Source organism: Symphalangus syndactylus, chromosome 18 (assembly GCF_028878055.3).
Source record: "Symphalangus syndactylus isolate Jambi chromosome 18, NHGRI_mSymSyn1-v2.1_pri, whole genome shotgun sequence".
Classification (NCBI taxonomy): domain Eukaryota; kingdom Metazoa; phylum Chordata; class Mammalia; order Primates; family Hylobatidae; genus Symphalangus; species Symphalangus syndactylus.
This window is the reverse complement of record NC_072440.2, coordinates 16,858,051-16,884,246: the sequence shown is the minus strand read 5'-3', so window position 1 is coordinate 16,884,246 and position 26,196 is coordinate 16,858,051. Positions and strand designations below refer to the sequence as shown.

At 46.6% G+C, this 26,196-nt stretch overlaps 1 protein-coding gene and 1 pseudogene across 7 annotated transcripts in view; both read right to left on the bottom strand.

Moving 5' to 3' along the window:
• ARFGAP3 (ADP ribosylation factor GTPase activating protein 3) overlaps positions 1 to 20,998 on the bottom strand; it is a 60,195-nt gene extending 39,197 nt beyond the window's left edge. For 2 of the 7 annotated variants that reach the window (XR_010116996.1, XR_010116997.1), the window contains exons 1-4: positions 20,767 to 20,953; positions 11,189 to 11,307; positions 4,268 to 4,340; positions 852 to 983 (exon numbers count right to left, since the gene is read on the bottom strand). Coding sequence is in view for 5 of the 7 variants with exons in the window: in XM_055252547.2 (XP_055108522.1) it covers positions 852 to 983; positions 4,268 to 4,340; positions 11,189 to 11,307; positions 20,767 to 20,835 (393 nt within the window). In the remaining 2 variants the exon portion in view is untranslated. Of the gene's footprint in view, positions 1 to 851; positions 984 to 4,267; positions 4,341 to 11,188; positions 11,308 to 20,766 lie in introns of all 7 variants that reach the window. The other 5 variants (XM_055252548.2, XM_063622955.1, XM_055252547.2 and 2 more) reach the window with 4 other exon arrangements.
• LOC129467791 (cytochrome c oxidase assembly factor 1 homolog) lies at positions 14,282 to 20,445 on the bottom strand (annotated as a pseudogene).
• Positions 20,999 to 26,196: the final 5,198 nt, after the last annotated feature.

Sequence of the window (26,196 nt, the reverse complement as noted above, 5' to 3'; positions counted from 1 at the left end):
GCTTCCAAACCTTGAGGAAGTCAAGTACCTCAAACACGTAAACAATTTCTGAAAAGGAAAGATCAAAGACTTCATATCTAAATGCAGGTTCCAAACGATAATCAATCCTCATTATTCATGGATTCCATATTTATGAATTTACCTACTTGCTAAAATTTACTTTGAACCCAAAATCAGTCCTTGTGGTGTTTTCAGTCATTTGGAGAATAGTGCAGCAAAAAATTAGTTGCCCGAGAAGCACGTTCTCAGCTGAGGTAGAACAAGACACACTACTCTGCCTTCTTGTTTCAGTTCTCATAAAAAATGTCCTTTCTGTAGTTTATTTCATGCTACGTTCTTCATATTCCCATGCTTTTTATTGAGGATGTCATTTTTTAAGATGCCTCTCAAGTGCAGTACTGAAGGGCTATCTAATGTTCTGAAGCACATGAAGGCTGTGATGTGCCTCATGGAGAAAATCCAGGCATTAAATAAGCTTCATTCAGGGCTGAGTTATAGTCCTTGGCTGTGAGTTCAATATTAATGAGCCATCAGTGTATATTTAAAAAGGTGTCTTTAAATAGAAACACATGTTAAATAAGGTTATGTATTGATCAGTTGATGAAAATGAGACCAGAGCTTATAGGAACCTAATCCTGTACTTCTCCTAGGAGCAATGTTTTAGTATTCACTAATCCAGTACTCATGATGAATTTACAGAACATAACTACTTCAAATAGTAACAATCTACCGTACACTAATTCCTTATAAGACAACTCAGGTAGAAAAGTTTTACTATTCAGGATAAAAATCACTTTTTCTACTAAGTGAACATGTATCTAAAGGAAACAATCCAGCCTCCAGTGACTTACATCAGTGCCATGCTTCCGTGTTGCTTGAGAGGCGAGCGATTTGATTTTCTCCCTATAGAGCTGAGCAGCACGACTGTTGTACTTGGCATTGGTGTCGTTGGTGGAACACCCATGTTGATGAAAAAAGGAAGACTACAGAGAAAAGCATGCAGATTAATATTTTGGTAAAACTACCTATGGCCAGGTGCAGTGGCTCATGCCTGTAATCCCAGCACTCTGGGAGGCCGAGGTGGGCAGATCACGAGGTCGGGAGATCGAGACCATCCTGGCTAACACGGTGAAACCCTGCCTTTACTAAAAATAGAAAAAGTAAGCCAGGCGTGGTGGCGGGCGCCTGTAATCCCAGCTACTTGGGAGGCTGAGGCAGGAGAATGGCGAACCCAGGAGGCGGAGCTTGCAGTGAGCTGAGATCGTGCCACTGCACTCCAGCCTGGGCGACAGGGCAAGACTCCATCTCAAAACAACAACAACAAAAACTAGCTATGAGACTTGCATTACAAAATGAAATAACTAGTCCTCATTTGTCCATTAAACCATCTCTGTCATTGTGAACTTTATTTGGGGAGAAGCTTTCTACTCAGGACTTATGAGCAATCCACTTCATCTTTTTTTTTCTTTTTTCTTTCTTTCTTTCTTTTCTTTTTTTTTTTTTTAAGAGAGAGTCTTGCTCTATTACCCAGGCTGGAATGCAGTGGCTCCGGCTGGAATGCAGTGGCTCCATCTCGGTTCACTGCAACTTCCACCTCCTGGACTCAAGTGATCCCACCACCTCAGCCTCCCAAGTAGCTGGGACTACAGGTGTGTGCCACCATGCCTGGCTAATTTTGGTATTTTTTGTAGAGATGGGGTCTTGTTATGCCAGTCTTGAACTCCTGAGCTCAAGGAATCCACTTGCCTTGGCCTCACAAAGTGCTGAATTACAGGCGTGAGCCACCGCTCCTCGTCCTTTTCTTTTTTTGAGATGGTCTGACTCTGTCACCCAGGCTGGAGTGTAGTGTGGCATGATCATGGCTCACTGCAGCCTCCAACTCCTGGATTCAAGCAGTCCTCTCACTGTGGCTTCCCAAAGTGCTGGGATTAGAAGTGTGAACCACTACACCTCGTCCACAATCAATCTCAAAATGGAGTCCAGTAAATCAGAATTTTTGACAAATTAGTGAGGAGCTACATTAACATTTACCTCGTTCAGCACTATTTTATCATTAACAGAGACTACAATATAGGTAAGATGATAAAACAAGTATTTAAACAATTAAAAGAAACTGCTTTTACCCACTTCATGAGGATCCATGTATAGATATGAATTATAGAATTTATATCTTAATTAAAACAGGTCTTCTAAAAACCTATACAAGTGATCCTTTGATGAACCTAATTCGACTGATAATATTGGTCACCCACATGTTCCGGATCCTGTTGTGAGTGCTTCATGGGCATCATCTCATTCAACTGTCATAGCAACACTATCAGACAGTCACTACTGCTGTCTACGCTTTACAGATAGGGAAAATGAAGCACAGAGAGGTTCAACAATGTGCCCCAGGTCACATGGGTAGCAAGGGAAAGGGTTAGGATTCAAATACAAAAAGGATGGTTCCAAGCACATAACTCACAGCTCCACTGGGTAAACTGAATGACCACTCATCTGAACCTTCCCTCCCCATGTCCCCCGACCCCTGCTGGCTTGAGATGAGAAAGCTCCTTTCTGGAGTTTGGAGGGTGACTCTGCAACCTTGGGAAGGCTTAGAAATAAGAACAGGTAAGTCAAACCAACAGTGCTAAGTTTAGGAACAAGTTTGTGAACATCATGATAATGGGCAAAGGTTTCTAAAAAGATGCTTGAGGCTGGGCACAGTGGCTCATGCCTGTAATCCTAGCACTTTGGGAAGTCAAAGCAGGAGGATTGCTTGAGGCCAGGAATTTGAGACCAACCTGGGAACCAAAGTGAGACCACGCCTCTACAAAAAAACAGAAAATTAATAAAAAATTAATAAGAAACACTGGCTGGGCCCGGAGGCTCATGCCTGCAATCCCAGCATTTTGAGTGGCAGAGGTGGGCAGATCACTTTAGCCTAGGAGTTCGAGACCAGCCTGGCAACATGGCAAAACCCTGTCTCTACCAAAAATGTAAAAAACTTGTTGTGCGTGGTGGTACTTGCCTGTAGTCCCAGCTACTTGGGAGGCTGAGTGAGAGAATCACCTGAGCCCAGGAAGTTGATGCTGCAGTGAGCTATGATTTTGCCACTGCACTCCAGCCTAGGCAACAGGAGTGAGACTCTATCTCAAAAAAAAAAAAAAAAAAACTTGAAACATCTAAGGCATATATCTATATATATTTTTTTGAGACGGTCTTGCTTGATTACCCAGGCTGGAGTGCAGTGGCACGGTGAACGCTGCTCACTGTAGCGTCAACCTCCTGGACTCAAGTGATTCTTCTGCCTCAGACTCCCAAGTGGCTGGGACTACAGGCATGCACCATTATGCCTGGCTAATTTAAATTTTTTTTTTTGTAGACTTTGTTGTCCAGGCAGGTCTTGAACTCATGGGCTCAAGTGGTCCTCCTGCCTCAGCCTCCCAAAGTTCTGGGATTACAGGTGGGAGTGACCATGCCTGGCCAGGCATATATTTTTAATTAAGAGGGGCAAAAATTGTTTCTTGAAAAGTAAAAAAAAAATCTTAGTTATTACAATGATTTATGGCCTTCCAAAAGTCACCTCTACCTGACAAAATTGTATTCCTTAGTATTTAATTTATCTCATTAGGGAAACACTGGATCCAATTTAAATGGAAAATTAACTAATTAATTGATTTTTATGCTTAAGTCAACTAAGAAAAAAGATTGAGAAACTACCATTTTGGAAACTGCTATTTTAGACCTCTGACTTTAACTATTTAAATATATATATATATATTTTTTTTTTGAGACAGGGTCTTGCTCTGTCACCCAGGCTGGAGTGTAATGGCATGATCACAGCTCACTGCAGCCTTGAACTCCTGGGCTCAAGTGATCCTCCCACCTCAGCCTACTGAGTAGCTGAGGCTATAGGCAGGTTCCATAATGCCTTGCTAATTTTTAAGTCTTTTGTATGACGAGGTCTCACTATGTTGCCCAGGCTGGTCTTACACTCCTGGACTCAAGTGATCTTCTTGCCTCAGCCTCCCAAAGTGTTGGGATTACAGGCATGAGCAACCGTACCCGACCTGTTTGTTTTTTATAAATAGAGGATCTTGCCATGTTGCCCAGGTGGTCTTGAACTCCTGGGCTCCAGTGATCCTCCCAAACGCCTGTAATTTCGGCCTCCCAAACGGCTGAGATTACAGGCATGAGCCACTGCACCTAGCCTGAGCTTCTTTACTATTATAGCATAACAAATATTTAAACAAGAAGGAAAATGATGAGTTTGAGATGAACTTACTGCATTAGCGTTTCCTCCAACTTGCATGCAACGCAACTGAAACCATGACCAGTTAGAATCCAACTCTGTAGATCTAAATGGAAAGAATATTACTAAATGTTAATATTTTTTATCCCCAGGATCAAAATCAGTGAGCTTTTGAGAACAAGGTTTCCTTAGGCTTTAGGATCCTAAAGAATTCTAAGTTTGTGTCAACAAGGACCCACACTTTTGGGATGCCAGGACTCCAGAGTGGATGACGGTTGGTGCGAGCAACCCCTGGCTCCTCTCATCCTTCCTGGAATGCAGGGCACGGGGACATGACAAGTGTCACTGGGCTGCTGGAACAACACCAACTCTTTGCCTCCCATCCTTGGTTGGATATGATTTAAAATTTGGTAATGTGTCTCTACTCGAAACAGATGCACTGTTTGGATGTTTTCAGGTCGGTGATCTACTTGTCCAGTTTGATCCCTACCAGAAGCTTGGAGGACGCTCATTCTCTTATCACAAGGTAGAAGAGACCTACCCAACATCGTGACCAGCAGGGAGAGGAAAAAACACAAGATTTCATGCTCCTGAAGTGAAAGCTACAAGACCTTCCTGCCCCTTCCACACCTTATGCCTGACTTCTCTCCACTGTAAGATCAAATCTGAAACAAGTAAAGGCAGTGAGTACAGCCTCAACAACGCACATTGACCAAGGGGTCGACGGTAAAGCAACAATGTTAGAATCTTTATACTGAAGCCACAGAAATGAGCAAAAAGCAGAGGCTGTTATTCAGTAATAGCTTGCCCTACACTAACTGTAAAGGAATGTGGATATTTTAGAATGGGTATAGGCAGAATACCTTTTACAAAATGGGCAAGGAACAAAGAAAAGAAAAGAAGCTTCAGGTCCACCAAAACTTTCCTTTGTGCTGCCCTTATGTTTACTAATTTCTTTTCTTTTTTTAAGACAGGGTCTCACGCCATCACCCAGGAATGGAGTGGTGTGATCACAGCTCATTGCAGCCTCAACCAGGATTGCTCAAGCAATCCTCCTGTCTCAGCCTCCCAAGCAGATGGTAGCCACCATGCCGGGCTTTTTTTTTTTTTTTTTTTTTGAGATGGAGTTTTGCTCTTGTTGCCCAGGCTGGAGTGCAATGGTGCGATCTTGGCTCACTGCAACCTCCGCCTCCTGGGTTCAAGTGATTCTCCTGCCTCAGCATCCTGGGTAGCTGGGATAACAGGCATGTGTCACCACGCCCGGCTAATTTTTGTGTTTTTAGCAGAGACAGGGTTTCTCCACGTTGGTCAGGTTGGTCTCAAACTCCTGACCTTAGGTGATCCACCCACCTTGGCCTCCCAAAGTACTGTGATTACAGGCATAAGCCACCATGCCTGGCCCTTTTTTTTTTCTTTTAAATAGAGATAGGGTCTTGTTATGTTGCCCAAGCTGGTCTAGAACTCCTGGGCTCAAGCAATCCTCCCACCTCAGCCTCTCAGTGCTGGGATTACAGGTGTGAGCCACCATGCCCAGTGAACCACACCTGTTTTTTTTTTTTTTTGAGACACAGCCTCGTTCTGTTGCCCAGGCTAGAGTGCAGTTATGCAATCCCAGCTCATGGTAACCTCTGCCTTCTGTATTCAAGTAATTCTTGTGCCCCAGCCTCCAGAGGTAGCTGGGATTAGAGGCGTGCAGAACCACACCTGGCTAATTTTCGTAATTTTAGTAGAGATGGGGTTTTGCCATGTTGGCCAGGCTAGTCTCCAACTCCTGGCCTCAAGCAATCCCCTCATCTCAGCCTCCCAAAGTGCATACCACTATTAATCTAGAGTTTTACTTATAGACAATCTCAGTAACAACTTCCCAGCAGCCCTTTGTTTATAACTTGTTTGATTACCTCTATAAGGTCATGAAAAGCGTTGCCTTTCTACACTGACATCACAAAAAGGTTCTCCCCCATGTCCACCGAGCAGGAGCCCAGATTCTGCCCTGATCATCATCAACATGTTCTAGGGCTCACTATGTGCCAGGCTATATGGGGCTCTCTTGCTCGCTCCTGCCAACACCCTATACAGCAGGTCCTAGTATTCTCACCCTCACTTTCAATAGAAGGAAAGTAAGACATTCAGAGGTAAGGAACACACCCAAGGCCAGGAAAGGACAGCTCAGATTTGCCTCCCCACCGACCTCCCCACCGCATCCCCGCTCCTGCATCCTCAGCCTCAGTCCTCACCTCTTCCTGATGCTGTCTCCTGCTCTACCCAGGCTGAGTCAGCCTCCCCACATGCCTCACCCCTCCAGGGCCTCAGGAGTGAACTATTAGCTCCCAGCCTGGCAGCTAAAGCACTCCACAATATGACACAGATCCTCTCCTTTCACCCTTACTTCTCTTTATTTTCCTATGCATACAAAAACTCGCTACAAAGCATTTCACTTTTTCCTGCTTTTATATCTGAAGGTCCGAGTGCTGACCCAATTTTCCCTCCTTTGTCTCCATTATTTTTTTGTTGTTGTTGTAGAGATGAGGCCTCACTATGTTGCCCAGGCTGGTCTTAAACTCTTGGGCTCAAGCTATCCTCCCACCTCGGCCTCCCAAGTGCTGGGATTATAGGCGCAAGCCACCATGCCCGGCCTTGTCTCCATTATCAAAACCTCACCAAACCTTCCAAGTTCATTGCAAACGTTACCTCTTTTAAACTTTGCCTTATTTTCCAAGCAGAAGTGGGCACAGGACTTAGTTTCTATCTCTCATGCATAACTTTGCAGTCTGTCTTCTTATGTACATTGTATTTAAGCCTGTCCCTAATCCCAGGCCAACAAGATCGATGCAGGGATCCCATTCACCTTTAATAAGTTCATGAAATACATAACGGCAAACTTGAGAAGAAACAGAGCTAGAGGGGAGCAGCAGCCGGAAACATGGAGATCCCGGCAATGGAGGTGAAAAGGGGCAGAGGTCAGTTCAATCAGGTCCACTCTGGGAGCAGTCAGCAACCAATGCAGCTTGCCCTCTCCATACACTCTTAATCTGCCTTCCCCCTTTTGCTTGGCAAAAGCCATAACTTATAAATTATCTTTCCTCTGTAAATTTATTGACTTGAAACTCTAGTTAAAGAAAAAAAACTCCAGTTAAATATGCACACCACCCATGCCACACAGGAAACTCTGTGTGTGTGTGTGTGTGTGTGTGTGTGTGTGTGTGTGTGTGTGTGTCTGGCAGCGGGAGGGGAAGAAGAGGGGGAAAAGTATTCTAGAGGAGAGACTTTATATATTTTGGGACTGCTTGGATTTTTTCCCAATTAGCTAGTGGTTTTTTTTTTGTTTTTTTTTTTTGGTTGTTGTTGTTGTTTTTTGAGTCAGGGTCTTTGTCCTGTCACCCAGACTGAAGTGAAGTGGTGAGATCATAGCTCACTGTAGCCTCAAACTCCCAGGCTCGGCCAGGTGCTGTGGCTCATGCCTGTAATCCCAGTACTTTGGGAAGCTGAGGTGGGTGGATCACATGAGGTCAGGAGTTCAAGACCAGCCTGGCCAACATGGTGAAACCCCGTCTCTATTGGAAATACAAAAATTAGGTGGGTGTGGTGGCACACACCTGTAATCCCAGCTACTTGGGAGGCTGAAGCAGGAGAATCGCTTGAACCCGGGAGGCGGAGGTTGCAGTGAGCTGAGATCATGCCATTGCACTCCAGCTGAGGGGATAGAGTGAGACTCCGTCTCAAAGAAAAAAAAAAAAAAGCAAATAAAAAACCCAAAAAACTCCCAAGCTCAAGTGATCTTTCCACCTTGGCCTCCCAAAGTGCTGGGATTACAGGTTTGAACCACTGTGTCCAGCCCCCCAATTTTTTTTAAGAAATAAAAATGCTTAAAGAATAGCTCTTCTCTGCCTTAAAAATAACAACAAAAACAATACTGAGTACCTTCTCATCCTTGACTTTCTCTTGCCCAAATCCTAGACTCCTGCCCTAAGGTTGTATCATGAATTTTAATTGTTGTTTTTGAATCATTTACAAGCATTGTGATTCATACAGTTCTATTTATCTGACTTTTAAAAGGTCAGTGATTAAACTTGCAATGGCCCAAACAGATCCTGCTGTACCGCCCCTCAGGCTCTAGGTCAGCCCTTCCCTCAGGGAGGAACACATCATAAAACCACCCGATTTCCTGGAATGGCTTAAACTGGAAGTATTCTTTAGCGATGAGGAAGGAGAGCCAGGTCATAATAAGCGAGACTTAGCAGAAAGAAAGAGGAAAAGAACACAGTAAAGACAGAAGGAAGAGAAGCAACTAGGTATTGCCTTGAGTCTAGTCTTCATCTGCTCTGGGCAGGGTAGGTTACCATAAGTTAACTGGTAATGATCAATCTGGAAAACAAAGTACATTAAAAACAAGCTTTAGCTGGGGTAATCCCAGCACTTTGGGAGGCTGAGGCGGGTGGATCACCTGAGGTCAGGAGTTCGAGACCAACCTGGCCAACATGGCGAAACTCTGTCTCTACTAAAAATACAAAAATTAGCTGGACGCAGTGGCACATGCCTGTAATCCCAGCTACTTAGGAGACTGAGGGCAGGAGAATCACTTGAATCTGGGAGGCGGAGGTTGAGGTGAGCCAAGATCGTGCCACTGCACCCCAGCCTGGGTGACAAAGCAAGACTCCGCCTCAAAAAAAAACAAACAAACAAACCCAAAACAACAACAAAAAAACCCAAGTTTGATTCAATGGGGAAAAGACAGTCTTTCCAACAAATGGTGATGGAAAAACTAGGTATCCGCATACAAAAGAATGGAGTTGAACTCTTATCTGACGTCATGAATAAAAATTAATTCAAAATGAATCAAAGACTTAAAGGTAAGACCTAAAACTGTAAAACTCTTAGAAGAAAACAGAAGGCAGGGCCAGGCACAGTGGCTCACGCCTGTAATCCCAACACTTTGGGAGGACGAGGGGGGTGGATCACAAGTTCAGGAGATCAAGACCATCCTGGCCAACAAGGTGAAAGCCCATCTCTACTAAAAATACAAAAATTAGCTGGGTGTGGTGGCATGTGCTTGTAATCCCACCTACTCAGGAGGCTGAGGCAGGAGAATCGCTTGAACCCAGGAGGTGGAGGTTGCAGTGAGCCGAGATTGCGCCATTGCACTCCAGCTTGGGTGACAAGAGCAAAACTCCAACTCAAAAAAAAAAAAAAAAAAAAAAAAAAAAGACAAAGAATTATAATAGATTTTATCCTATAGAAACAAATGCTCCTTTTTAATAATCACGTTCTATCAATATTTCAATATTCCTTAAGTCATAATATAAGATTGCTTGCCACAATTCCAAATGGGCAGCCTAGCTGGTTCCTTCCCTAGAAAAGATGCAGTAGGGAAATCTCTGGAAATTGTCTGGGGGAGGCAGCAATGACTAAGACATGGCTGTTTGAGGGTGCCCTGCAGAAGTTGTCCTGGCAAGGGCCTGTGGCAGCTGACATGCAGGCCTTGCTTGGCTTCCAAGCCCTGGGGATCTTTCCATTATTTCTTTTATTATTTCAATTTACTTCACTTCACAAATAGTCCTGCCTCCCACTGGACTGTGGGGTTATCCCATCAGACTGTCAGTCCAAAGGTGGTGTCTTCTTCTGATGCAAAAAGCCCCATATGGGCTATTGCCATAGAGTATCAGAAGTAGAAGACGGTTTACTCACCAGAGGGGCCATTGCAGCCCAAGTCTTCAGATAAAAGGAGAAAAAAGATCTTCACGTTACAAACATTTGAAACTGCCACTAAAAATCATTCACTCAGTCTTTGTGATATTAGTGTCCTCGGAAGCCAGAGCTATAAGATTACGCTGGAAGTGAAGCCCTGATACAAGGAGAGTGTCTCATCACTGACATAAACTCTCCACTTTGGTGGACATAGGACAGACCCACAGCACCTGATTGCCCTTCTCCCATGAGTCTGTACTTTGTACTGCTGAATTATTAGATGATTGTCATAAATCGGTTTTTCATTCCTTGTAACAGAATTCCTGAAACTGGGTACTTTATAAAGAAAAGAAGTTGATTTCTACAGTTAAGGAGGCTGAGAAGTCCAAGGTCAAGGGACTACATCTGGTAAGAACCTTCTTACTGGTTGGACTCTGTAGAGTCCAGAGGCAGCACAGGGCATCGCCTAGTGAGAACACTGAGTGTGCTAGCTCAGGTCTCTCCTCCTCTTCCTATAAAGCCGCTCACATGATACCCCACTAATCCATTCCAATGAGGGCTCAATCACTTCTTAAAGGCCTCACCTTTTAATATTGTATGGCAACACTGAAAATCAAATTTCTTTTTTTTTTTTTTTTTTTAACAGACAGGGTCTTACTCTGTTGCCCAGGCTGGAATGCAGTGGCAAGATCATAGTTCCTGGCCGGGCGCGGTGGCTCACGCTTGTAATCCCAGCACTTTGGGAGGCCGAGGTGGGCAGATCACGAGGTCAGGAGATCGAGACCACGGTGAAACCCCGTCTCTACTAAAAATACAAAAAATGAGCCGGGCGTGGTGGCGGGCGCCTGTAGTCCCAGCTACTTGGAGAGGCTGAGGCAGGAGAATGGCGTGAACCCGGGAGGCGGAGCTTGCAGTGAGCCGAGATCGCGCCACTGCACTCCAGCCTGGGCGACAGAGCGAGACTCCGTCTCAAAAAAAAAAAAAAAAAAGATCATAGTTCCTGCAGCCTTGACTCCTGGGCTTAAGTGATCCTCCCATTTCAGCCTCCTGAGTAGCTAGGACTAGAGTTATACATCATCACACCACAACATTTTTTATTTTTTGTAGAGGCTGAGTTCGCTTGAGCCCAGTGAGCTATGATGGCACTACTGCAGCCAAGGTGACAGGTGACAAGGCAAGACCCTGTCTCAAAAAAAGAAAAGAAAAAAGGGAAAAAAAACACCCATGTAACAATGTAATCAATCTCGCCCCAATGAGAGAAGATTCACTTACCGAATAAAACTCAAGTGAACACCAAGTGACCGGTGGGACCCTGAGCAATCAATGCAAAGGAACACTCCATAGGTTATGCTTGCCCAGCTGGGATTTTTGGCACCACAATCAAAACACACCTGAAAAAAAATGTTAAATTCAGTTACTAATTTATGTTAGCCAAATAAATTATCCTATAAGATACAGTAAATGACTTAGCTTGAAAACTGTTTAACCTTTATAACGTAAACTTTGGGATTGTAATATTATGAGAAAATATCTCATCTAGGTTTTTTTAAAAGCCTCAAATTTCATGCTCTTTTATTATTATATTATATATAATTATATTAATTATAAATTAGTATAGTTAATTACTATATTATGTATTTTTTTATTTTAAGACAGAGTCTTGCTCTATCACCCACGCTGGAGTGCAATGGTGCGATCTCGGCTCACTGTCACCTCCGCTTTCCGGGTTCAATTGATTCTTCTGCCTCAGCCTCCGGAGTAGCTGGGACTACTGGCTCACACCACTATACCCAACTAATTTAGTATTTTTAGTAGAGACGGGGTTTTACCATGTTGGACAGGCTGGTCTCGAACTCCTGACCTCAGGTGATCCGACAGCCTCGGCCTCCCATAGTGCTGGGATTACAGGCACGAGCCACTGTGCCCAGTTTACTATATGATTTATATAGTATATTACAGATTATTTCATATATATATATATATTTATTTTTGAGATGGAGTCTCGCTCTGTCACCCAGGCTGGAGTGCAGCGGCACGATTTCGGCTCACTGCAAGCTCCGCCTCCCCGGTTCATGCTATTCTCCTGCCTCAGTCTCCTGAGTAGCTGGGACTACAGGCGCCCGCCACCACGCCCAGCTAATTTTTTTGTATTTTTAGTAGAGACGGGGTTTCACCGTGTTAGCCAGGATAGTCTCGATCTCCTGACCTCGTGATCCACCCGCCCTGGCCTCCCAAAGTGCTGGGATTACAGGCGTGAGCCACCACGCCTGGGCTATCATGTATATATTTTAACAATGCACACTATACACAGTGAAGAGAGTTTAGGTTTGTGTACCATCTCAAACATGCCTTATCCTTGAAGCATCAGCAGGGATCCTACCGGTCATGTAAAGGAATGCTAGTGAGGGAAGCAGCCCTGCCTGGAACCACTCCAGCCCTACCATCCTTCCTGGCAGTGGCTATACCAGATGGCAGCCTGTCACGCATATTGCTTCTCTCCCCAGCCAGAGGAAGAGGTTGTGGCAGCCAGACTCCAAGATGGCCCCAGTGAAACCCACCTCCGGGTATTTGCATCCCGTGTAATCTCCACCCTCATTTTACCAAGGTGATCTGTGTGTCTGTGTGTGTATGGCAGAAATGACCAAGTCATTTTTGAGACTGGGTTACAAATGACACTATGGCTTTTTCCTCTCCCCAACTCTCTTTTCTCTCTCCCCCTCTCTCCCTCCCCACCTTGGATCACTAGCTCTAGGGGAAGCCAGGTGCCATGTCTTGAGGACACTCAGGTTACCCTGTGGAGAGGGTGAAGTGCTGAGGAACTGAGGCCTTCAGTCCAACTGCCAGCGAGGAGAGGAGGGCTGCCAACCACCATGTGAGTAAGCTCCCAGATGACCTCAGCCCTGGCCAACAGCTTGACTGCAGCCTCATGAAAGACCCTGGGTCAGAAGCAGCCAGCTAAGTCACCCCCAAATTCCTGACCCTCAGAACTATCTGTTGTTTTACGATGCCAAGTTGGGGGTGATCTGATACACAGCAATAGATAACTAATACAGAGAGATATTCCTTTATGAAATGCTGCGCCCTTCTCTACCTCCACCGCCTCACTCTGTCCAGGTCACTTTGATAAATCTTAGATGCACATTCATAACCGAGGACTATGTCCCCTGCCCACTGAAGGCACTGAGAGTTCTTACAGGGGTAAAATTGTTCCCTTTTGCCAATCTTTATGGCTTTTTTTTTTTTTAAAGAGACAAGGTCTGGCTCTCACCTAGGCTGGAGTGCAGTGGCACGGTCCTAGCTCACTGCAGTCTCTAACTCTTGAGCTAAGCCATCCTCCCCCCCCTCAGCCTCCTAAGCAGTTAGGACGAGTGTACACCACCGTGCCCAGATAATTTTTTTTTCTTTTGTAGAGACGGGGGTCTTGCTATGTTGCCTAAGCTGGTCCTGAACTCCTGGGCTCAAGCAATTTGGGCCCTCTCAGCCTCCCAAAATGCTAGGATTACAGGTGAGAGGCACCACGCCTGGCTCCTGTCACCTTGCTTTCCTGTCCACTAGCACAGAATGTGCACATGGTAAATGCACAATAAGTGTTTGCTGAATAGTTGTGTACTTTTTAATCTCACACACAGCCTGAAAAATAGGCTTACCCATGGTAATCATTCAGTAAATATTTGTTAATCAAAAGAATAACTTTAAAAACGTATTGCCAGCTCAAAAATTATTACTAGCCCCTTCAACACTGACACTGAAGCCCAACATTCTTCATCAACGGGAGCATAAAAGTACTTTAAAATACACAGTGCTAACTAGCAAAGTCACGCATCGGAAGTGTGCTGGGCCCATAAAATACACAGTGCTTGTTGTGGAAAGCAGTATTTATAACTCACTAAACTCCAAATAGGAAAAAAAATTCCTCTAATAGAATTGTTCTTAATCTTTTTGCAGGAAAAAAAATACATATTAGATAAATAGGCTGGGTGCAGTGGGTCACACCTGTAATCCTAGCACTTTGGGATGCCAAGGCAGGTAGATCGCTTGAGCTCAGGAGTTTGAGACCAGCCTGGGCAACACAGCGAAATGTTTGAGACCATGCCTGGGCAACATGTCTCTACCAAAAAATAAAAAAAATTAGCCGGTGTGGTGGAACGTGCCTGTAGTCCCAGCTACTCAGGAGTTTGAGGTGAGAGGATCGCTTGAGCCTGGGAGGTGGAGGATGCAATGAGTGGAGACCACTCCACTGCACTCCAGCCTCAGCAACAGTGAGACCCTGCTATTAAAAAAAAAAAAAAAAAAAAGATATACTTTATAGGCAGAACCACTTATGTGAAGGTTGTCCAACCTATCATTATCAAGCAAGATCTGGCTTCTGGTCTTTTGAGGGTAATACAAGACAGGAAACACAAGTGGGTTTTCTAAAGCCCCTCACCACAATACGCTCACACTGATCGCACACTGAAAAATGGGGGTGGAGTGACAACTGACACAAAAAGAGGCCGGGGATTCGCTTCGGTGTTTGCTGATCACCTGCTGTATGTCAGACATGTGACAAGTGATGAGGTATGAAAAAGTAGCAGCACAAACACTAGCTGAACTCTTATTGGTGCTAGTCTTTAAAAAGCTCACTGAGAAGTGGGGAAGACAGACATGCAAATTCAAATGCCCTGTGGTGATGGCCATTAGGGGAACCCTCTTCTGTGGGGCATCAAACAAAACGACAGACTCTGCCAAAAGGTGCTGTTCTTCCCTGTCAGGCTGTTTATAATTTCTCACCTAGTCACTCAACTACCAGTTGCTGTGCACTTACTATCAAGTGTACCTGGCACATACCAAGTGGACATACCAGCGTGGTTCAGGAAGTCTGCCCACATGGAGCCCACAGTCTAGCAGTCCAGTGGGCAAGACAATTAGTTATAAGATTGTTTCCTAGTAAGCAAGGACAGGATGCAAAGGGTTTTTGGTAGAGGTGATGGCAGAGAGCTTGGGTACACAGCCCAGAGCAGGCCAAGTTTGAGAATCACTTCTGAGGTGGTCACCAGACTCGCTACAAGAAGAGAGCAGTGAGGTTCCTAATGAGGGAGGCAGCTTTGACATCCTCCTGATCCATCACCTAAGCTAACGGATTGCTAAAATGTAGCCCCATGAGGGGGGGCCATGTCTACCTTATTCACCTGAGCTTGGCACCATGCCTGGCACAACACAGGTGCTCACTAAATGCGAATGCACATGGTGGAGCAGTTTATAGGGGTAGAGGAGCTAACAAGTGGAGACTGGGACGTGTGGAGGTCAGAAGTTGTGAGAAATACAGGTCTGGCTCCCATAAATGCTGCCTTGATCCTCCTGCTATACCAGGAGGCTATGCTCTGGAAGCAGGGACTGCGCTTTGATTTGATATGCAATCCCAAACCAAAGTCAAGATGTGGCTTTTGAAGCAGAACATCAGTTCTTATGGTGATGAATAAGAAATAGCTTTTGACTGACAATTTGTTTTGTTTAATGATGAGAATAATTAGTATACAAATAATAACAGCTAATATTGAGTGTTTAAGTCAGGCACTGTTGTTGGCACTTTAGCCAATTCCATCTTCCTAACAACGCTTTCGTTAGTAGGGTACTAGTAGAAGGTACTATGATCATCCCCATCAGGGCCAGCTTCCTGGGCGTGTGTGTGATCTATGCAGTCACAGCGGGCCCCACACTTAGAATAAAAGAGTGTGTGATTGGCTTAATGCTCTGCTGTCTCATCTTGAAATTCTTTTTTTTTTTTTTTTTTTTTTGAGACAGGGTCTCATGCTGGAGTATATGATATCATCTCGACTCACTTCAACCTCTGCCTCCCGAGCTCAAGCAATCCTTCCACCTCAGCCTCCCGAGCAGCTGGGACCACAGGCATGAGCCACCACGCATGCCTAATTTTTTTTTTTTTTTTGGTAGAGATGGGATTTCACCATGTTGCCCAGGCTGGTGTCAAACTCCTGAGCTCAAGCTATTCATCTGCCTCAGCCTCCCAAAGTGCTGGGATTATAGGCGCCACCACGCCCAGCCTCATCTTGAAATTCTTTTTTTTTTTAGATAGGGTCTCACTCTGTCGCCCATGCTTGAGTGCAGTGGTGTGATCTTGGTTCACTGCAACCTCCGCCTCCTGGGTTCAAGCAACTGTCCTGTCTCAGCCTCCCGAGTAGTTGGGATTACAGGCACACGCCACCACGCCCAGCTAATTTTTTGTATTTTTAGTAGAGACGGGGTTTCACCATGTTGCCCAGGCTGGTCTCGAACTCCTGAGCTCAGATGATCCACCCACCTCGGCCTCCCAAAGTGCTAGGATTACAGGCGTGGGCCACTGTGTCCGGCCGAAATTCTTAATACTGTTCAAACAAGGGCCCTGCATTTTCATTTTGTACATTTCACAAATTATGTAGCTAGTCTTGATCTCCATTTTATTTATTTATTTTTATTTATTTAATTTTATTTTACTTTTGTGTGTGTGTGAGATGGAGTCGCTCCCTGTCGCCCAGGCTGGAGTGCAGTGGCATGATCTTGGTTCACTGCAACCTCTGCTTCCTGGGTTGAAGCAATTCTCCTGCCTCAGCCTCCCGAACAGCTGAGATTACAGGCACTCGCCATCATGCCCAGCTAATTTTTGTATTTTTGTAGAGACGGGGTTTCATCATGTTGGCCAGGCTGGTCTTGAACTCCTGACCTCAGGTGATCCACCCGCCTCGGCCTCCCAAGGTGCTGGGATTACAGGTTTGAGCCACCACGCGGCCTATTTATTTGTTTTTTAAATCAACGAACGTTTTCTTAATTCTGATTCCTTTTATCATGTGCTTTCTTATACAAAGAACTTTCACATAAATTATCTTATAATAAGAGTTTCTTTCTGATTCATTTTAAAAATGACAATAGCATTCGTTGTGCTCAAGTTAGAATTATACCGAAATTACCATATGCCAGCACATACAATCATTCCACTGGTGGCTGGAAAATTGGCTTACGGGAGTGTCTGTCACTCAGATAGGCCATCACCCCTGGTGGGCACATGGTGGAGATAAGGGAAGGCCAGACTAGAAGAAAGCTGGGTCTTTTGGATCGTCTCTACTCCTTTTTCACTTCTTCACCATTCTCCCCACTGAGCTTGAACACGGGAATCTGCTGGCCATCCTTGGGCTCTAGGAAGACCTCATCAAGGTGCCACCTCTGAAAGGGGCACTTCTGGATGAGCTGACGTGGAGATGGCCCTCTGACTTGGATCCAGAGCTAGGAATCTTCAACTTGGCATCAGCAATGTCCACAAAGTTGTGCTTGTTGGTGAGTTTGAGACAGTGAATGTTGAGAGGAGGGCCCAGAGCTCCCTGTGCCTTGGGATGGCTATGCACCTGCTCCAATGCCAACTGGTAACACAAAGCCCTGGAAAACGTCTTTTGTATGAGATAATACACAAGGGCCAAGCCCCCAGTACCGAACACATTGCCGAAAAGGACCATTTTTTCCTTGAGGCACTGGCATCCTGCTTCCTGGATACTTTTGCCACCTCACAGCACAACTCTCTTGAAAATCATCAAAGGCAAGTTGTTCTTTAAGTGACAGAAGCACCATGCTGCAGAAAGCATGAGAAGTCCTTCCGGGCGTGGGATGGTGGCGGTAAATCTTGATCTCCATTTTAAAGAAAACTAAGGAATTACTGAATTAAGTGTGACAGATAAGAAGTGGCCACTTCTTAGTAATTCCTTAGTGGAAATGTCCACAATGGGGACTGGATCCCACGCAGTCTGTTCCCAGAGCCACTCTTCCCGCTCCACCACACTGTGCTTCAGAGCAGAAAACATACCACCTGCTGTCCTGCATCTGCCCTTCATCTGTCCACTAGACTATAAGTTCCCTGAGGACAGGAACATACCATCAGTGTACATACCTTTAATGCTTTACACAGTGCCCAGCACACCATAGGTGCTTAATGAATACTTGTTGAATGAATAACCCGATTTATATAAAAGGAAGGAATGGTATAGCAACAAAGAAGGATTTCACAAACAAGAAAATTCACCCTTGGCCAGGTGTGGTGGCTCACGCCTGTAATCACAGCACTTTGGGAGGCTGAGACAGGCGGATCACTTTAAGTCAGGAGTTTGAGACCAGCCTAGCCAATATGGTGAAACTCCATTACTACTAAAAATATGAAAATTAGCCATGCGTGATGGCACATGCCTGCAGACCCAGCTACTCAGGAGGCTGATGCAAGAGAATTGCTTGAACCTGGGAGGAGAAGGTTGCAGTGTGCCAAGATCGCACCACTGCACTCCAGACTGGACAACAGAGCTAGATAATCTCAAAAAAAAAAAAAGAAAAAAAAAGAAAAAGAAAAAAGAGAATTGACCCTGATGACCTTTGATCCAGAGTAAGTCATCATACATGAGAGGAAGAAATTGGATACCATGTTCTAAAAGTAAGCTGACTTGTTTTTGATTACCTTTCCTCACCCTTACCTTCCCTCTCTCAAAAGAGAGCTTAGAGCTCTCTTTTATGACCCCAATTTTAAAATGCTATTATCTTTGTTTAGGTAAGGGTTTCAAACCAATGATCAAATAAAAGGTCTCAACCAAGAAATATAGCACATTACTGTGAAACATTACCAGAAAACATTTTTGTTCATTGCTTTTATTAATCTTACTACAGAATATAAAATTTTTCACAGGTGTGTTCTTCATAATAAAAACAGCTGCCATTTATTGAAGACTATTATATGCAGTTACTATTCTAAGTGTTTTTCTTGGATTATTCCATTTAATCTTCACAATAACCCTCTGAGTCAGGTCCAGTTCATGCCCCATTTTCAGACGAGGAAAAAAGGGACAAAGTGGTCAAGTAACCTGTCCAAGGGTGACATACCTAGAAAGTAGCAGTCTGGACAATACAAGCCTGTCTCTCAAAAGCCTCTTGATATAAAGACATTGATTTCTTATTTAAAATTATCTTTGAATTAAATCAAAGAGAATACATATTGATGATTCTGAGATAAAGGTGACAAAAAAATATAGTTTACAACTGCTAACCGCAGATTCTTATCTTGACTAGTTATACAGGACCCACTCTTTATAAACACATCAATGTAAATTTAAAAATCAAGGCTGGGCGCGGTGGCTCACGCTTGTAATCCCAGCACTTTAGGAGGCCGAGGCGGGTGGATCACTTGAGGCCAGGAGTTTGAGACCAGACTGGCTGACATGGTGAAACCTCGTCTCTACTAAAAACATAAAAATTACCTGAGTGTAGTGGTGGATGCCTGTAATCCTGGCGACTCAGCAGGCTGAGGCAGAATTGCTCGAACCCAGGAGGCAGAGGTTGCAGTGAGCTGGGGTCGCACCACTGCACTCCAGCCTGGGCGACAGAGCAAGGCTCTGTCTCAAAAAAATTAAAATTAAAACGTTAAAAAAAAAAAAAAGAAAGAACATTAAGGCCAGCATGGTGACTCATGCCTGTAATCCTAGCACTCTGGGAGGCCAAGGCAGGAGGAGGCAGGAGGACTGCTTGAGCCCAGGAATTTGAGACCAGCCTGGGCAACATAGCAAGACCCTGTCTCTACAAAAATAAATAAATAAATTAATTAATAATAACAATTAGCTGGGCATGGTGGTGCAGCCCTGTGGTGTCAGCCTCATCAGGAGGCTGGGAAGGAAGGATGGCTTGGGCTGGGTAGGTCAAGGCTGCAGTGAGCTAGGATCAAGGCACTACACTTCAGCCTGGATGACGGGGTGAGACCCTGTCTTTAAAAAAAATAAATAAATAAAAATGTGAAAATCAAGAAAACAGTAAAGAAATGGGCACTGGGGAATTCCTGGAGCCTCTTAACTTTCCCACATCCATCAGACATCACCTCCAATAAACTGTTTCCTTTCTCACCTAGGCCGGAAAAAATATGGGCTCCCCTGTACCATCAAGAATTAAAACCAACAGAAATACCTATTTTGTAACACTTGGGAACTTTCTATGCCAGCATGTCGAGGTTCATGACCATGCTCAGTAACAGCTGTTCCCTTCGGGAAGTGACAGTGGGGACCAGACAAAACTCGTGTCACAGGAGGGGCGGGGAGAGTTCACGCTGACGCGACAGCCCTTTGCACTCTCCAGGTCCCTCTCCGACCCGACGTGTCACCTTAGCCCCCTGCGTCACCCCAACACCTCCAGCCAGCTGCGCAAAGCTGTAAAAGTTCCAGGGAGAGAACAGCCTCCGGAGACAAAAAAAAAAAAAAAGGAAACCTCTATCTCCAAAGAGAGCTGAGGGGAGGGAGGAGGCTGTGGTGAGCCTCCTTGGCCAACGCGACAAAAGCTGGAAGCCAGAGCGGAGACTACTCGGCAAACTTTATCAGAAGAGAAACTGAGGCAGGCACCGCAAGGCCCGAGGAGCCAAGCCGGCTCCAACAGGCGGGGTCGAGCTCCAGGGTGGCGCTGGGGGAGCCGCGCTTTCCCCGCTTCCGGCGCCATCAGCCGGGTTTCCGAGCCGGGAGCTCCCTCCTCGCAGCGCCCCCGAGGATGCCCCCGCCCCCGCCCCCGCTCAGAGCCCCCGATGCTCGCCCCCCGCCCCAAGAGCTCGCTGGGGGGGGTGTGCCCGCGCCGCCGCCCCCGGGAACGCTCCCCGGCCCGCGTGAGGACCCCCGCACTCCGGCGTCCCGCCTGGGCCTCCCAGCTGCCCGGCCCCGCCCGCCCCGTCCCGGCCAGGCTGCCGCGGCCCCACAGTGCGACGTGTCACAGGCCGCGCCGGCCCCGCCTCCCACGCCACGGCCACTGGCGCCCGCAGGGGCCTCCCGCCGGTTCCCGCAGGGATGCTAGGCAGGCCCGCACTCGCCCGCGGCCGCTACCTTGTTAGTGGGCACCGAGCGGAGGCGCTTGAAGATGGTCAAGATGTCCTGCTTGCTGGGATCCCCCATCGTCAGCTGTGAGCCGCGGCGCAGCTGGCCCAGCCAACCGGTAAGAGCCGACGAAGAGCGGTTACCGCCTCAGCAGGAGCGACAAGGCTGCGGGGGCGGGGCTGCGCGTGACGGTCAGGCTCCGCCCCAAGCCCCGCCCACCTCCGGGCCCGCCCACCGCCGGAGCGCAGGCGCCTCTCGCTTTCCCTCCCCGCCCTCGCTTCAGCCGCGCCGCTGGCCGGACCCTGGACGCTGCACGCGCGTGCGCAGAAGGCTCGCGCGCCATTTGCGGCGCGGCTCCACGCCCCTATCGCTGGGCGAAGCCGGGCCCGGGTGTGGCTGGCTGCCACGCGCACTGCCATAGGATCCACCAACCTTTCGCCTGGTCGATCGCCATTTCGTCTAACGGGCTGCTTCCAAGGAAAGATCAGAGGCAGGGGAAGGGGCCCATGCGCCCTCCTTCAGCACGAGACGGACGGAGGGCCAGCGCCTCGACGCCGGACCTTAGCTTTTTTTTTTTTTTTTTTTTTGAGACGGAGCCTCGCTCAGTCCCCCAGGCTGGAGTGTAATGGCGCGATTGCGGCGCCCTGCAACCTCCCTGGTTCAAGCGACTCTCCTGCCTCAGCCTCCCGAGTAGATGGGATTACAAGTGCACACCACCACGCCCGGCTAATTTTTGTATTTTTAGTAGAGACGAGGGTTTCACCATGTTGCCTAGGCTGGTCTCGAGCTCCTAACTTCAGGTGATCCACCCACCTCGGCCTTCCAAATTGCTGAGATTACAGACATGAGCCGCCGCGCCCGACTCTTTTTTTATTCTTGCCCTCAGCTCACGCCAGGCCCTGGGTGGAAAGCTTTCTTTGCCCGGAAACTGGCTGAAACCAAGGGTTTTTGTGTCACGTTCATGGAGAGATGGCAGTGGGGGTTGAGGCAGAAGTGCTCAGTCAGAACTGATGAGTCCAGATGAGAAGCTTGACTTTAACCCCAGCCCTCGGGGCTGCACCCTACCCTCCGGGAAACAATTCCAGCCAGAAGGGTTTACACTCAGCAGAAGGTGCTTCTGTCACCACAATGGGTGTGGAGCCCCTGGAAAGAGGTTGAGTGATAGTGAGGAAGGATAGCAGGTTTTGGCATCAAAGGCACTACCTTGGCCTCAATCCCAGTTCAGCCAACTGCTTCCTAGCTCTGTGGCTTTGGTCAAGACACTTACCTTCTCTAAAGCATGGTTTATTTGCAGTCTCAGTGGCTCATGCCTGTGATCCCAGCACTGTGGGAGGCTGAGGCGGGAGGATCACTTAAGCTCAGGAGTTCAAGACCAGACTGGATAATATGGTGAAACCCCGTCTCTACAAAAAATGCAAAAATTAGCCGGGCATGCTGGCATGGGCCTGTAGTCCTAACTACTCGGGAGGCTGAGGTGGGAGGATCACTTTAGCCCAGGAGGTTGAAGCTGCAGTGAGCCAAGATCGCACCTCTGCACTCCAGCATGGGCGACAGAGCAAGACCCTGTCTCAAAAAGTAAAATAAAATAAACCATGGTTTATTCATCTGTACAAAGAAATTAAAGAATCAGTGCTGAGTAGCACAGGCGAGCAGCTTCCTAGGGATATCCTGAAGAGCCTTTGGTGGAGCCTTTCTACTGTTAGAAGTCAGGAAATGTACACTCCACCTATCTGCTTCCATACCCTCGGGGGCAGCTGGGAGCTTGCAGACAATGTAACTTATAAACCCAAAGCTGCAAATTTTCCAAGAAAGGGAAATTGATCACTTTCCAGAAAAGTACATTACTTTTGCAGGCAGCTCTGATGGTTTAAAAGTTCTTCCTGTATTGAGTCGAAGTATAACACCTGTGCTTTGTGTCCACCGGGTACTAGTTTGGCCTTATGCAGAATACCTGGCATGTTTATGAGCAGCAGTCCTATCCTTCCTGATGGGAATGGGAATGGGAATGATGGTCCCATTCACTACTTGGAGCTGAAATCTTACTAAGTCATATTATCAGAGTAGGGCAGTCTAGCCCATTCTCCACCATAGAGATTGAGGAGAAGGAAAAAAAAGCAGTAAATTATAGACAGTATCTACACGCATAGGGGAGGAAGGGGTAGGAGGTACCATTTATACACTATGGTTGCTTAAGTGTTCTTCATAGAACTTAGCATCTAATACTATAATATATAATCTATCTATCTGTATCTGGCTCTAATTGAATACAAAAATATATATTTCTGGCCGGGGGCGGTGCCTCACACCTGTAATCCCAGCACTTTGGGAAGCTGAGGTGGGTGGATCACAAGGTCAGGAGTTTGAGACCAGCCTGACCAACATGGTGAAACCCCGTCTCTACTAAAAATACAAAAATTAGCCAGGCGTGGTGGTGGGCACCTGTAATCCCAACTACTCAGGAGGCTAAGGCAGGAGAATCGCTTGAACCCCGGAGGCAGAGGTTGCAGTGAGCTGAGATCACACCACTGCACTCCAGCCTAGGCGACAGAGCGAGACTCAAAAAAAAAAATATATATATATATATATATATATATTTCTTGAAATCAAATATTTTTTCTCCTTTTTTTTTTTTTTTTTTTTGAGGAGCCTCGCTGGAGTGCAGTGGTGCAATCCTGGCACACTGCAACCTCTGCCTCCTGGGTTCAGGCTAGTCTCCTGCCTCAGCCGCCTGAGTAGCTGGGATTATAGACGCCTGCAACCATGCCTGGCTAATTTTTTTTTTTTTTTTTTGAGATGGAGTTTCGCTCGTCATCCAGGCTGGAGTGCAATGGCGTGATCTCGGCTCGCTGCAACCTCTGCCTCCTGGGTTCAAGTGATTCTCCTGCCTCATCCTCCCGAGTAGCTGGGATTACAGGCGCATACCACCACACCTGGCTAATTTTTGTATTTTTAGTAGAGACGGAGTTTCACCATGTTGTCCAGGCTGGTCTTGAACTCCTGACCTCAGGTGGTCTGCCCACCTCGGCCTCCCAAAGAGCTGGGATTAGAGGCGTGAGCCACCGCACCTGGCCAATACACTATGGTTGTCTTATCTATCAGTTGCTTAAGTGTTTTTCATAGAACTTATTAGCATCTAATATTATAATATATAATATTGTATCTATCTGTATCTGCCTCTCCTCAATTGAATATAAATTTCTTGAAATCAGATGTATTTTTTCTACTTCTTTTTTTTTTTGGAGACAGAGTCTCGCTTTGTCACCCAGGCTGGAGGGCAGAGGCGCAATCTCAGCTCACTGCAACCTCTGCCTCCTGGATTCAAGCAATTATCCTGCCTCAGCCTCCCGAGTAGCTGGAACTACAGGCACCTGCCGCCACGCCTGACTAATTTTTGTATTTTTAGTAGAGGTGGGGTTTTACCATGTTGGCCAGGCTGGTGTCAAACTCCTTCAAGTGATCTGCCCACCTTGGCCTCCCAGTGTGCTGCGATTACAGGTGTGAGCCACTGTGCTCAGCCTGTTTTTTCTACTTTATCCCCAGCACCTGGAATAATGCCTGGCACATAGTATGCATTCAATAAAGATTTGTGGAATGGGCTTAGAATGTAGAAAGCTACAAAGGCTATCACTCCCAATATCATAATGAGAAAAGCTGGATAATCTACCAAATTGTAACTTCTGTTGAGCCCATCAGAAAGCTGAGGTTGCAAGGCAACCAAGTAACCTCAGCGCCAAAGAGAGACAACAGAAGCCTCTCCAAAGACGGAACATAAGAACCCCTTCACCTTCGGCAGAGTGCAGGAGAAAGAGGTTATTGCCAAACTAGTTGGCAACAGGAAATCAGCTATAATTTTAATTAAGTCTTAAAGGCCAAGTGTAGGTTGGCATGTGAGTTTGGACTAGCTGGGGGCCTCAGATACAGAGGGAGTTCACATTCATTCATAAGCCCTTTTTAATAAACCTCCACCAGAAACCGTACTTCAAAAGGAAGATGGGGACTGGCAAAGAGCCCGGGGAGAGACCTCTCTGTGGGGTAGGCATCCAGCTGCTGAGGAACAGGCACAGACCCCACCTGGTTCCTCTGGACTCTTCTCTTCTAAAAAAGCAGACCCGGCTCAGTGGCTTATGGCTGTCATCCCAGCACTTTGGGAGGCCAAGGCGGGCAGATCATCTGAGGTCAGGAATTCGAGACCAGCCTGGCCAACATGGTGAAACTCTGTCTCTACTAAAAATACAAAATTAGCTCGGTGTGGTGGCGCACATCTGTAGTCCCAGCTACTTGGGGGCTGAGGCAGGAGAATTGCTTGAACCCGGGAGGCGAAGGCTGCAGTGAGCCAGGATCAAGCCAGTGCACTCCAGCCTGGGCGACAGAGGGAGACTCGTCGCAAAAAAAAAAAAAAAAAAAAAAAAAGAAAAGAGAAAGAAAAAAAGCAAAAGCAGAGCAGTAAATTCTCTCTGTCTCAGGGAATGGGCAAAGATCTGTTGCTGCCAGGGGAGGGGTAGAAACACAACCCAGTAATCCAAATTCAAATGCAAAAAAGGAGGGGAAAGAGAAGCAGAATCCCTCTACAATCCAGGGCTTTGCCATGAGGATGATGGGAATGTTGAGAAAGCCCCACCCTTGAGCATCCTGGGCTACACATTTTTTTTTTTTTTCTCGAGACGGAGTCTGGCTCTGTCACCCAGTGCAGTGGTGTGATCTCGGCTCACTGCAACCTCTGCCTCCCGGCTTCAAGCAATTTTCCTGCCTCAGCCTCCCAAGTAGCTGGGATTACAGGTACCCGCCACCACACCCAGCTGATTTTTGTATTTTTAGTAGAGATGGGGTATCACCGTGTTGCCCAGGCTGGTCTCAAACTCCTGACCTCAAGTGATCTGCCTGCCTCAGCCTCCCACTGTGCTGGGATTACAGGGGTGAGCCACCACCCGGCCCAGTATTGTCCGTTTTGTAGAGTATTTGCATTCTAACTCTCTTTGCTGTTCGTCTTTCATGAAGAGATCCTAGCATAGCTATGGCCAAGTGAAGCAGCATCGTGTTTATTTAGTTCATTTACTGTTTAATAGGAGCTTGCTGAAAGCCAAATCCCACCCTAAAGAGAAACCAGACATGGCTACATAGTCATATGATGAATCACAAGTGAGAATACGCACAGATCCTGTCCCTTGCCCCTGGAAGACAACACCTGTGGACTTTGCTTAGTGCCAGACGAAAACAAGTGAACGCTATCTCTTTGACATGTTCTTTCTGTATAGGCCAGATACATTTGAAATGAACTTACTGGGGCCGGGCGTGGTGGCTCATGCCTGTAATCTCAGCACTTTGGGAGGCTGAGGCAGAAGGATGGCTTCTGGCCAGGAGTTTGAGACCACCCTGGGCAACATAGCAAGATCCTACCTCTACAAAAAATTAAAAAATTAGCGGGGTGTGGTGGCGGGCGCC